The sequence below is a fragment of the Sinocyclocheilus rhinocerous genome, unplaced genomic scaffold (genome assembly GCF_001515625.1).
Source record: "Sinocyclocheilus rhinocerous isolate Xijiao unplaced genomic scaffold, SAMN03320098_v1.1 scaffold2055, whole genome shotgun sequence".
Taxonomy (NCBI): Eukaryota; Metazoa; Chordata; class Actinopteri; order Cypriniformes; family Cyprinidae; genus Sinocyclocheilus; species Sinocyclocheilus rhinocerous.
In genome coordinates this window covers 402,915-415,667 of record NW_015624297.1, presented here as the reverse complement: position 1 = coordinate 415,667, position 12,753 = coordinate 402,915, and the positions used below count along the sequence as shown (strand labels likewise).

General features: G+C 37.3%; 1 protein-coding gene across 1 annotated transcript in view; it reads right to left on the bottom strand.

The window, feature by feature from the left end:
- The window catches only part of LOC107740421 (inositol 1,4,5-trisphosphate receptor type 2-like), a 95,218-nt gene that overhangs the window by 50,580 nt on the left and 31,885 nt on the right, over positions 1 to 12,753 (bottom strand). The window contains exons 21-34 of the mRNA XM_016552855.1: positions 12,017 to 12,027; positions 11,906 to 11,910; positions 11,600 to 11,837; positions 11,232 to 11,321; positions 11,005 to 11,130; positions 10,673 to 10,795; positions 10,343 to 10,543; positions 9,791 to 10,033; positions 8,520 to 8,645; positions 8,236 to 8,364; positions 7,964 to 8,084; positions 7,190 to 7,368; positions 6,754 to 6,896; positions 5,302 to 5,410 (exon numbers count right to left, since the gene is read on the bottom strand). Of these exons, the coding sequence (XP_016408341.1) occupies positions 5,302 to 5,410; positions 6,754 to 6,896; positions 7,190 to 7,368; positions 7,964 to 8,084; positions 8,236 to 8,364; positions 8,520 to 8,645; positions 9,791 to 10,033; positions 10,343 to 10,543; positions 10,673 to 10,795; positions 11,005 to 11,130; positions 11,232 to 11,321; positions 11,600 to 11,837; positions 11,906 to 11,910; positions 12,017 to 12,027 (1,844 nt within the window). The remainder of the gene's footprint in view (positions 1 to 5,301; positions 5,411 to 6,753; positions 6,897 to 7,189; positions 7,369 to 7,963; positions 8,085 to 8,235; positions 8,365 to 8,519; positions 8,646 to 9,790; positions 10,034 to 10,342; positions 10,544 to 10,672; positions 10,796 to 11,004; positions 11,131 to 11,231; positions 11,322 to 11,599; positions 11,838 to 11,905; positions 11,911 to 12,016; positions 12,028 to 12,753) is intronic.

Genomic DNA, 12,753 nt, shown 5'->3' with positions numbered 1-12,753 from the left:
GACCGTTTGGCCATTACAACATATCTAAAATTACAGCGGAACAACAGCACCTGCTTCACATTTTAAACATTTTGTACATTGTGTGCAGACACACGCTCACGTTCAGCTCAAGTGATCATTCGAGAGAGAGAGCGAGAGGCCAATTATATCTGCTCATGAGTCATGACCTGCTGCTCAGCAACCAAATCACCAAGTCATTGGCGAGAGATAGAGAAAGAGAGAAAAAAGAATGGCTTCAAGCTAGTAAGAAAGAAATTCAACCTGAAAACAAAGACTTAAGAGAAAAAGCACTGAGATAAACAAGTGCTAAATGATGGGAGAGACCGAGCGAGTGAGCGAGAGCGAGAACATGATGAGCCACGTGAGGTTGGCTTAGACACTGCAGGCCGGTTACGTAAACACCCCCCGCTCCGTCGCCTCATGGACTCAGCAGACACCGCGCCTCTCCAATCCCTCCGCCTGCTGCTGGGCCATGCTTTTTTCTCTTCCCTCACATGGCTTCTCACATGCTCGCTCCCTCCCACCTTCTTTCCCTCGCTCGCCCTCCTCCTACTCTCTCTCTCTCCCCGAGGAGCCAGCGGTCTGTGCAGAGCAGGCCTGCACGAAACCGCAGCACCACTCTCAGGGCGGGAAGAACACGGCAAAACAGCCAAACCCCATTGAGAACGAGTGCTCCAAAATAAACAAACACATACGGACGTGGAATTACGCAAATCTTTTTTTTTGTGGTGGAGAGACGGAACAAATCCGAGTCACTTTTACACTTCTTTTACACTTCTAAACTTAAATAAAATGCATTTAAGACATTCCGCCACTCACTGTGATGTCATGACCATGACGTCATAATGTTTATGATGCAACAACATGGCAAACAGCCAAACTCAGTTGAGAACAAACGCTCCAAAATAAACAAACGCATAAAGATGTGAGACAAATCCCTTTCAAGGTGTGGCGACATTAACCGTTGCTCGGCAAAATTTTGAGGGTGAATTCTAGCCATTCTAAAAGGAATCATGCTGACCAACATAAAACTGCTTGGTTTGAAAGTGACTTTTGTGTGATCTGTGCTTCATACAGCTCAACATTAACAATCAGTGTTGGGCAAGTTACTTTCAAAATGTAATACATTGTAGGCTATATTACTTATTACTGTCTTTTGAAAGTAATTAGTTACATTACAATATTACTGTCTCTGAATTGTAATGCGTTACACTACTTTTGAGTTACTTTCACTTTCAAGCACAAACCGCAATTACATTCAGAAATTATAGCGGTAAATAAAGCGTTATAAGCAGGGCCGGATTTACCTCTTATCGTGACATAGGCAAAACAATATTGTGGGCCCCCCCCTTCCTTATTAATAGGCCTATATAATATTACCACCCCAGCAAACAAAACATTTTCGTAATCAGTGGAAACCGTTACAGTGTTTTCTATCGCAATAAGTGCTTGCGTTCAGTCAATAAAAATCGTCTTAATTTGTTTGAGAATGGAGAAATACCATTCCATTAGGCTCTAGCATATGGCCACATTACCACTTCGGGAGTGCATTATTTCTCTAATAATTTTAACGGCCTGGAGTCACAACCACACATCAAGACGTTGTTAAGATGATTTAGACATTTGTCATGTTTCCGTCCTGAAATCTTGTGTGTGTTGAACTAATTTCTTGTACAACTCATAAACCATCCATTGCAATTTCCAATACGTCATTTTAGAGCTAATAACAGAGGCTTGCTAACGCAGTTATTAATGCAGTCTAACGCACTTATTAGAGAGAGAGAGATTTAGCGCGTGTGAATACCTGTGTCTGTGCATCTCCAGCCGCAGCGTCTACTAATAGCAAATATTTAAGTTGAACTGCTTCAAGAACCTCTCTACTGAGAAATGTCATGTAGCGTTTCAGCTGCGAAACTGTTTTACTGATAAATTCGCGGGGCAGCCGCAGTTCTGGCAACAAGCTGCTGTCCACGTCTCCGCGTGTGTGCGCAAGTACATGACTGTACGGTGTGTCTGTGAGAGAGAACGGGAGAAATCGTGATTTATGTACATAAAAAAGGTGGAAAACAAGGAAATAGTTTGTTATTTTTTACCCTGTTGTTTGTTATATTTATTTGCTCAGTGGGATTTTGGTTCTTTTATTGTTGTAGATAGCCCATAGTATAACAAAAATATTATATATCTCTTCATTGAGTTTGGGCCCGCCCTGGACGAGTGAGCATAGGCACGTGCCTATATCCTATGCGTAAATCCGGCCCTGGTTATAAGCCCTAATGTACAAACAATAAACACAACAGCTATAGCCTATAGGCTATTTTAGTTCTCCTCACTCCACAACAAATCCTATAAATTTAATGGTATTCAGAACAAAGCGAATGAAAAATATAAGTTGCTAAACAAGTCAAAACGAATTAATTTAACGCGAAACTGAAAGCAAACGTTAGTTAGTTACGCAGCCTACCTCTCTCATTCGGCACGAATCCAAATGTTTCCATATTCGCGATGTATTTGATTGCTAAACTATTATTTATTATGTAAACCAGGCTTTGTACTTAACGCGGATTGTACTAGGGACTATTTTAATGAATAAGTGTATCTATATGTTTGGTTGACTGTATATTGTTCGGATAATGAACAGGCTGCAACGTTTGTAATGCTGTATTGTGTGTGCGTGAATGAAAAATATAAGTTGCTAAACAAGTCAAAACGAATTAATTTAACGCGAAACTGAAAGCAAACGTTAGTTAGTTACGCAGCCTACCTCTCTCATTCGGCACGAATCCAAATGTTTCCATATTCGCGATGTATTTGATTGCTAAACTATTATTTATTATGTAAACCAGGCTTTGTACTTAACGCGGATTGTACTAGGGACTATTTTAATGAATAAGTGTATCTATATGTTTGGTTGACTGTATATTGTTCGGATAATGAACAGGCTGCAACGTTTGTAATGCTGTATTGTGTGTGCGTGATGCACCTTCGAGATCGAACAGCGGAAAATACTCCGTATTTTTTGATCATACAGATCATTAGAAACGGCAATGTGTTGACTTTTATTTTAGGATGAGCTTTCTGTCATCTTGGTTTCCTTTCCGTGAAATTGTTTGTAGAGCACCGCACCACACAAAAATGAACCAAACTCAGCAGCATTTACACACAGTCTTTTCCTTTAGTTTTGTTAATCTGTGAATTAAGTCAAATATATTTCGCGTATTCATCCTTTTTATATATAGATTATCATTTAATAAAAACAGATTTTGTTATTTTTAGTTAAACTCCATTTCTGTTGCTTGTCCGCGCTCGTCCGCCGCATTCTTTCTCTCCTCCGACCCTGCAGTTCTCACGGAATTTTATTCTGGTGCTGTTTTGCGGTGTTGGTAAATTCACCACTTAATTTTAAGTTAAAATATGTTGTTGTAACATGCGTTACCAAGAGATATAACGAGTATAATAGGCTATTACCCAAATTTTATTAGTAATGCGTTATATTACTGTGTTACAGGAAAAAGTAATATACTACTGTAATGTCGTTACTTTTGTAATGCATTACTCCCAACACTGTTAATAATGGACCTGTTTTTGCACATGGAATTTCGCTGAAAATCGCTAATTTGACCACACCATTACACTTCTAAACTTGTCACAAGTCTTGTATGTTTATCATGCAAATGACACCGCAAACATAGCCAAACCCTGTAGAGAATGAACACTCCAAAATAAACACTAACGAATGTGAAATTACACAATTTTTTTAGTGGAGAGATAGCAAAACTGAGTCACTTTGAATGTGCTGTTACATTTACCATTGTAAACATTCAACATGTTCAATCAGCAAAAATAAATGTGCAAACATTCCGCCACTGACTGTGATATCATAAAGACTATGATGTCATAATGTTTATGATACAACAACACAGCAAACACAGCAAAACCCTGTGGAGAATGAATGCTTTCAGACGTGTAAAAACTAGTGAAGTTATTAAACGTAATTTCGGGAGGAGTAGGCCCATCTAATCTTCCAATTAATATCCAAGTATAAAAACAGCCTCTTACCACTTCCATTGTTAGTTCTTTCGGCATCCCTCCTCCTCCCCATCTCCTCCTTTTATGCATATTTATTTATTTATCTTTCTGTCTATAGGGGGGGCAATCGGAGCTCAAGTAGAATATCCTCTCTGAGCCTCTCTATAGCAGACAGCAAGCCAAATCTGTTTACCACTTATGCTAAGATTATATGGGCACACAAACTCGTGAATTGCTTTTGTGGGAGACAGACATAACTTTTAAGATGCAGTAACATCTACATTTCCTTGGCATCATTTTGCGGATCGATTTCCAGTCATTCTAATAGGAATCTGCATGATTGGCAGGGTGAAAAAGTTCCCTCACATAGATTTTGTTCATGTTCAAGGTGGTCACAAAATCTCGCCACACAAACCAAAAGAAAGCTGCTTGATTTGAAAGCTGTACTGTTTATAGGGCTGCACGATAAATCGCATGCAATATTTAATGCGCATCTTGTCAGTAAAGCCAGTTCTGTAATCAGCGGTAAATCTCCATCACGTGCGTGCTTGCAGAGCCGTTGTTCACTGACAAGCTGCGCAAAAACGCGCATTAAATATCGCATGTGATTTATCGTGCAGCCCTAACTTCATACGTCGCTATATTATTGAAAATGGACCCATTTTTGCATGCGAAATTGTGCTGAAATCTCACTAATGGAACTGTACCTTTACACTTTTAAACTTGTCACAAGTCTTGTTACATTTAAGACATTCCACAACTCACTGTGAAGTCATAACATAGTCATGTTTATGATGCAACAACTGGGAATTAATCCGTAAGAGCTTTTCCTGTCCTTTATTCCTCTTATTTTTCTACTCTACCTTCTCTTTATTTTTCTCTCACTCTCTCTCTCCATGTGCAAGGCCGTAGTCAGCTCTCTGCAGTATTGATTTGTGGTGCTGGGTGATTTGGCTACTTGCTCCAACACTAGGAGTGTGTCCTCATGTGCCTTTGCTTATGTAACAGCGCAGGACTCTTTCTCCACTGAATGCTGATTAACTGTCTGGAGCTTTAGGACTCCCAGCATTCACCCTGCTACAGATGCCAACGACACTGCAGAGGCCCGAGAGCTGCACTTCACTTCGAACGCCTGCATACACGCACACACATAAGCACTCTCGGCTCTAGGGGTTGAGGGGATGGGTCATCAGGTTCACAATCCTTGGTTTTGGCACTAACGCCCTCTTCTGGTGGTTACAGAATAAGGTTACAGAACGTTCCCATCACACTTACCTTTTCCTTGAATATTTCTTTCCTATCCAGCATCTCTCGCAGGGTCTGCAGGATCTTAATACACAGCTTCTCCTCTTTCTCCATCAGTTTCTTGGTGTGTTTGATGAGTCTGAGAGAAAATATTGTATCATATTTCATACTAAACGTAATATAAATTAAGGATATCAAACTGGCCACTTGACCAGTCACATCAACTACAAATGTTTGAGAATGTGTATTCTTTGAGAACAATAGATTATGAAGGTAACAGTCCCATTAAAAGGGTAGATACATGACAAAACTGGTATTTAACGGTTGATAAAATACTTAAGGACTGAAAGTACACTACTGTCGTTTGAAGTTTGAGGCCAGTAAGATTTATGCTCACCAACGCCGTTTATTTGATTAAAAATACAGTAGAAACAATAATATTGTGAAATATTATTATAATTTAAAATAACTGTTTTGTATTTTAATATATTTAAAAAAATAATTTATTCCTGTGATGCAAAGCTGAATTTTCAGCATCATTACTGCAGTCTTCAGTGTCACATGATCCTTCAGAAATCATTCTGATATGTTGATTTGATGCTCAAGAAACATTTCTCATTACTATCAATGTTAAAAACAGTTGCGCTGCTTAATATTTTTTTTGTGTAAACCATGTTAAATTTTTTCAGGATTCTTTTGTCTTCAGTCTTCACAGTTGCTTTTGCTCAATTTAATGCATCCTTGCTATACCAAAACATTAATTTCTTTTTAAAAATCTAATAAAAACTTACTGACCCGAAACTGTTGAACAGTAGTCTACATAGTAATCAATCCATATATTTGATATCTGTAAATAAAATCAATTGATTTGTAAGCCAGATTTAAGGAAAAACTATTAAAACACCAGCCTCATATGACAATATCACATACTAACGGATTGGCAGTTTCAATTCAATAAGTATTTGAATTGTTTTTGCACAACAATTTTCCATCAGTCATGAAATTTCAATAAATGAAATGACACATATAAAATGTTTTATGTCCTAGTTGTGTATACTTATATTAGCACACCTCTTACGCAGACTTTCTGTGATTTTAGAGGTATATCTTGCTCAGGCTCAGATAATTGCTTATATAAGGCACTCAGAACCCCAGGCACATTCACAACAATCACATATATGATGCTGCTGGTATACTAATCACAGCACAACCAGGTCCAACACATACTGTATATTCAAACATGAACATATTCTCAATTACACTTAAACTGGCATTTACATGTTTTAAACCCAACCATACAACAGACAATCAGTTAAGGATGTTGCTGACGTAAAAGTTTGGAGATATATCAGAAATTCTCAGGGATTTATAATGTCATACCTATACCTATGGCTATTTTTAACACTGCCACTGGACCTGTTTAATATATTCATCGATTATGACGCACGGTTTGAATTTGTTTGACGTGGGTGTGTTTCTCACTTAGACATGAAGGCCCCATCCTCACTGCGGAGCCGAGCAGACTCAGGAAACAGCATCTCTGGGCTTTGCAGCACGTCTACTAATACAGAAAACTCTGCCTGCACCTGTGGACTAAACCGTTCCTCCAGATACACAACGACTCCCTGAAACACATACACATAACATCAAATCAAAAGTAGTAGTCAATGTTGTAGGCAAAAATCATTTAACACACAAATATTATTACTGTTATCTCATTCGACATGAATACAAATGTATGTTTTACATGCTTGATCTTAATCGCATTATATAAATCACAGCACACTTCAGATGATAAAAAAGCAACTTATATTTCATAAAATTCAGTATTTAATTCTGATTGGTCAGTTGCCTTGATAAACCTACAACTGTGTATGCGTATAACACTAACAAGTTTTAGATTTTAAGGTGACGTTACCTGTAGTTTCTCAATGATCCTGTAATCATGGGCCCCAAAGGGCTCCTTACGGGGTCGGCCGCGGGTTGACAGCTTCCAGTCTTTCACTGCACGCTGCACCATGATAGTGTGTGTCTTTAGCGACAGGGTATTGACCTGACCGTCCAGGTCCACTGGAACGGGGATGGCCCGGCTCTTAGCTAGACAGAGTTAGAGGGAGGACATGCGTTTGTAACCTTTATGCATTCTCTTAAATTTTAGCATGTTAAAACATGTTAAATGTGTCAAGAATCTCAAAGGCAAGAGTACACTTTTGTGATAATATTTTTCACACATGATTCATTTAATTTACAGGTTGAATGCCTTTTGTTTGCTGTACATCAATATCCTCATAAATACTAACTTGACTATCCAGAATTAACTACTAACCCATGGAACAAGATTACACAATTTATTATTCTAGGGTTTAAAATGGCAATTTCTATCTATCTATCTATCTATCTATCATTTATTTATTTTTAATTTTTATTACTTACTCTTTACTTAATGGCATATCTTTCCCAAATTCTAGAGGCTGAACATTTTAAATCTATTTTCCATAAAATTTCTTAATTTTAGATTTCTTTAAGTGCCCATTGCAACAATATGGAAATCTGAAGGAGGATGGTCAATATTTAAAAACATGTCAACAAAGATTAATTAGCAGGAAGCGGCTAATCCACAAACCAAACCCCTCTGTCACATGGCGGCATTCTATTTGGGTAAAGACACATCACTGCCAGATGTGAAACTTACCGACATCAGCAAGGGTTTTGATGCAACCCTCAATGTTCGTCTTCTGCAGGGAGTTGAGCCAGGTGCAGTTGTAGAGTCTGCAGGCAGACTGCAGCAGCTTAATGAAAGTTGCTTGATGGGCCTGACGAAGAGATATGAATATCTCACTGTCAACTACCATAAAGCAACATTAATATGACTGATTCATAGAGCTTAGGGAGAGAAATACGTCTCCTCTTCACGTCAGACTGAGATGAGGTGAGGTGCTCGTGAATTGAACTTTCTCGCTCTACCTGCAGGTTTGAGTTGCTGACAGAGAACTGGGAGCCGAAGAAGCCCTTGACGATGGCCATGATGGTATCAGTGACGTATTTTTCGAGGCATGTATCAGCATGCTTCCTGTCTGTGTAGCCGATAGACACCTACAACAACAACATCATCAGTTCAGGATGCTTAGCACCCACATAGCAAGCACAAATCAGTCACAGATGATCTAAACAGCTCTTTAAGCCTGTATATTATGCCTCACAATTGCGCAGGAGGGAAAGAGAGAGTTAGTTGGTGTCAGTTAACTCACCCTAGTCATGTCTACAAGGAAATTGTCGAAGAGTTTCCAAATGTGATTGCTGGTGTAGATCTCCTTCATCTCCACCTCAGTGTCCACATAGCAGTGATTCACGAAATTTACGTATGATATTTTTACCTGCAAAATATAAAAGCGATACTCAAAAAAGGCTACCTGATGTCACTTATAAAAAGTCTATGGCTTTAATCACATTTTTTGGACATGGTACTACCAGTTTTTTTATTTTTTTGGTAATGCCATGAAGTACCCTAGAGTACCAGGTAAATACCATGGTATATGTACTTGGTAATCATGTAGTACCATGGTATACAGTGGCCTTAAAAAGGTGTTCGGACAAAAAGCCACACTTTTTAAAAATAAATGATTAAACTTTTTAATTAATTAATTTTAAATTATGTTATTTATTTTATTTTCAAACCTAATTTTTTACAATAATTTTGTTGGCATATTATATCTAATGCAGTGACATTCATACATTTAAATGTGTGGCCAAAAATATATATTAAATATTTTTTTATATATTTTTGAAAGAAGTCTCTTATTGTCAACAAGGCTGCATTTATTGGATAAAAATTACAGTAAAAAAGTAATATTGTGAAATAATAATAAAAAAACAAAAAAAACAACAATAACTGTTTTCTATTTTAATATATTTAAAAATGTAAGTTCTTTAATGTCACATGATCCTTCATAAATGCTGCTAATATGCTGACTTATCGCTCAAGAAACATTTATTTTTATTAACTAGGTTAAAAAAGGTTGTGCTGCTTGATATTTTTGTGTAAACTGTGATCCATTTTTTCAGTTCAAAGTTCAAAAGAACAGAATTAATGTGAGATATAAATCTTTTGTTACATTCTAAATGTCTTTACTGTCAACTATGATCAATTTAACGTATCCTTGCATAACAAAAGCATTAATTTCTTAAAAAAAAAAATTACTGACCCCAAACTTTTGAACAATACTGTATTTTGTCTATTGTATATCAAAGCATTATGGTCTTTCCATCTGACACCATCACGGTTTCACATTTTCAACATCTATTTTTTGTAAGGATCAATACTGTACATGTTCTTGAGAGTTAACTTTTAACTTGTGATGCACAGTAATAGCGTAAGCAAACATTCTGTTCTCCATTATTAGACAAATCTCATTAGATAACTTATAAAAGCATAATTACAACATAACAGCTCTAGCACTTTTCAAATATGCCATGGTGAGCTTTTCAAGAGAACATTCAGGTAGGGTTAATGTTCCATCACCTCTGGAATGCAGCCTTCGTACGTGACCACTTTGACAATATCATCAAGCGGCAGAAGTGAGTTGCACTTGAGCTCTGTATCAACGTTCTTGCCCTCGGTGCAGGCTGCCAGCAGCTCCACCAGAGTGATGTGGTACGCCAGAGCATCGTTCTCATCTCGCTTAGACGACATCATATTTTGCAGCACAGGGAAGGAGGCACGGTCATTGTAGAAAACCAACACGTCTTCTCCTCCGTTCACCAGCTACGGTCCAAAACAAACACAATGTCTGATTTAGCTCTACAAACACATATAAAGTTACTCTTCTGTGAATGGAAGTCTATATGGGCAATTAGTGGAGTGCGATAAAAGACTGAGTATCAAAATGTCATCTAAATTACTAACTAACTATAATAAAATAATTTTTAAATATATTATTAATTATTATTATTATTATTTAAAAAATGTGTACAAATATTATTTTAATATTATGAGTATTATAAACATGATTGGCTTTGAATCTGAAGTGCACATACCTCCATCATGCATTAAATTCAAATGTATCCTTCTCACCTCATTCATGACTTTGCATTGACATTCCTTCCCGTATTTGCCATCGGCTTTCACAATGGTTTGGAGGAACTGCAGGTACTGCACGTGACGGCCGTGGGTCTCGATGCAGTGCACGAAGTGATGCACCACGCGGTCGCTGATCTCGTTGCACAGGTGGTAGTTGTTCCTGAAGATGTAGCACATGGTTTTTGCCTCTAGACGCTGAGAGAAGCAAAGAGAGAATCAAATAAAATATTATCAGAATTCCAAATAATCTATTATTAATAGCAAGGACATGTAATGCTCATTAGCAGTGTCCTCAGTTGAAATCAAGTCCCCGGTGAAACGCACCCCAGGTGTGAGGAAGAGGTTGAGGTGTTTGTGCAGCAGCGCCTGGTTCTGAGGATTATCTCTGCAGAAGTACTGAAGGAAAGTGTGGGCTAGAATCATGATCTCGTCCATCTTTTCGTCCCCCTAAAGATGGAGCAGCAAGAGTTTGGCAGCATAAGGACCTCAATTAAAATAATCTCCAAGTCTAGATTCATTTTACAGCACTATATGATAAGGTTATGATTTATGGTTAAACCTCTTCTAAATTAATGAACAAAATTCGCTAGTGCCTGGTTGTGGAATCTATAAAATACTGAACAGATCATATAAGCATTTAAGTAACGTCCACTCACCTTCTCATACGGGATCTGGAGGAGGTCTAGCACCACAGTGTGAGCTCCCATGTTCTTCAGCAGCCTCTGCTGCTGCACACGGATCTTCTTACCAGGAGAGCAGAGTTTACTAAGACTCAGCAGGATCTACGTAACATCAGACACAAAATCACAAGTTTTATACTCTTTTCTGTCTCTGAAATTTTTCCTCTTTAGAGCTGAGGAACATTGTGTGAAAAAGTTCCCACCTCTTTGACAATTTTGTAGTTGTTGGCTTTGTTGCTGTCTATTTGAGGTTTACTGCTCCCATCCTGCACTGGGCTCAAGATACCCACTTCCTGTAAACCAGAAATTACACTCAGTCAGGTATTACCACTCATATTGCTTTTCTATGACCAATACTCATACAGATTATTAAGTGTCTCATAACAGATATGCATAACCACTTAACTCTTTTTTTCTGCTTCAGTATTATTTGAATATTATTTATATATTACTATTATACTTAGCTTTTTACATTTTTGGTTTTCAATTTAAATTTTGTTTAAAGGAACACTCCACTATTTTTGAAAATAGGCTCATGCTTGCAGTGTTTCTCCTGCCAGTAGGTACATACCTCCAAATTCTGCTCTTTGTTTTGATTCTCAGCATTGTCTTCATTGCCATAACCTCCACTCTTCTCGACCCACAGCTCAGACTTTTCCACTGTCAGACGCAGCTGGTCCAGGCTTGCCTTAATTTTCTTATAATTTTCCACATCCTCCTCAGAAACCAGCAAGATGAGGTGAATAAGCACCCGCAGAAACGTCTGACCGCCTTCATCATCGAGGTCCACAGAGTTCCTCTCCTTAGCACTGTGAACACAACAACACAAGATCTGATTCAAAAATGACGGCAATCATAACAGAAAGTGTTTACATACAAGTCCTAAAGACAACACAGCAAAAAATAGCTAGTTTAATTGTAAGGGTCTGAGACGGTGGAAAAAATGCTCCAGGATGACAGATATTTAAAATGTGGGCTGGTAAATTACCGAAATATAATCTAGCAGAGTTTATTGTGTTAGATTATATTGGGCATTGTTTACAGCTACTTGATGGTGATTTGATTATATATTAACAGTCATGTTTGTTCATGTTGTTTGTTTTAATTCATTCAGTTTAAGTATCTGACAAATAGACAGCACACTGCTTCTTTTTATTGTAAAAATAAAATCCCACACAAACGTAAAAATTCAATGAAAAGAAAAAAAAAATCAATAAAAAGAAGGTTTATTTACACTACAGATCAAAATTTAAGGCCAGTAATATTTTTGGTTTGTTTAAAAAAAAAAACACACAATTTTTACATTGTTACAAAAAAATCCATTTCAAATAAATGCTGTTCTTTTGAACTTTCAATTAATCAAATCCTAAAAAAGGCATAACGATTTCCACAAAAATATTAAGTAGCACAACTGTTTTCAACATTGATAATAATAAGAAATGTTATTTAGCATATTTTAGCATAGAATGATTTCTGAAGGATCATGTGACACTGAAGACTGGAGTAATGGTGCTGAGAATTCAGCTTTGCCATCATATAAATAAATAATATTTTAAAATATATTAAAATAGAAAACATTATTCCAAACGTTATTCCAAATGTTAACATTATTTTACAATATTATTGTATCGACAGTCTGACTGATACTGAATCGAGCATCACAATGGTTCAATCATATTATAAACACCAAACACAAAAAACAAACATATTTCAAGAAATCATTCA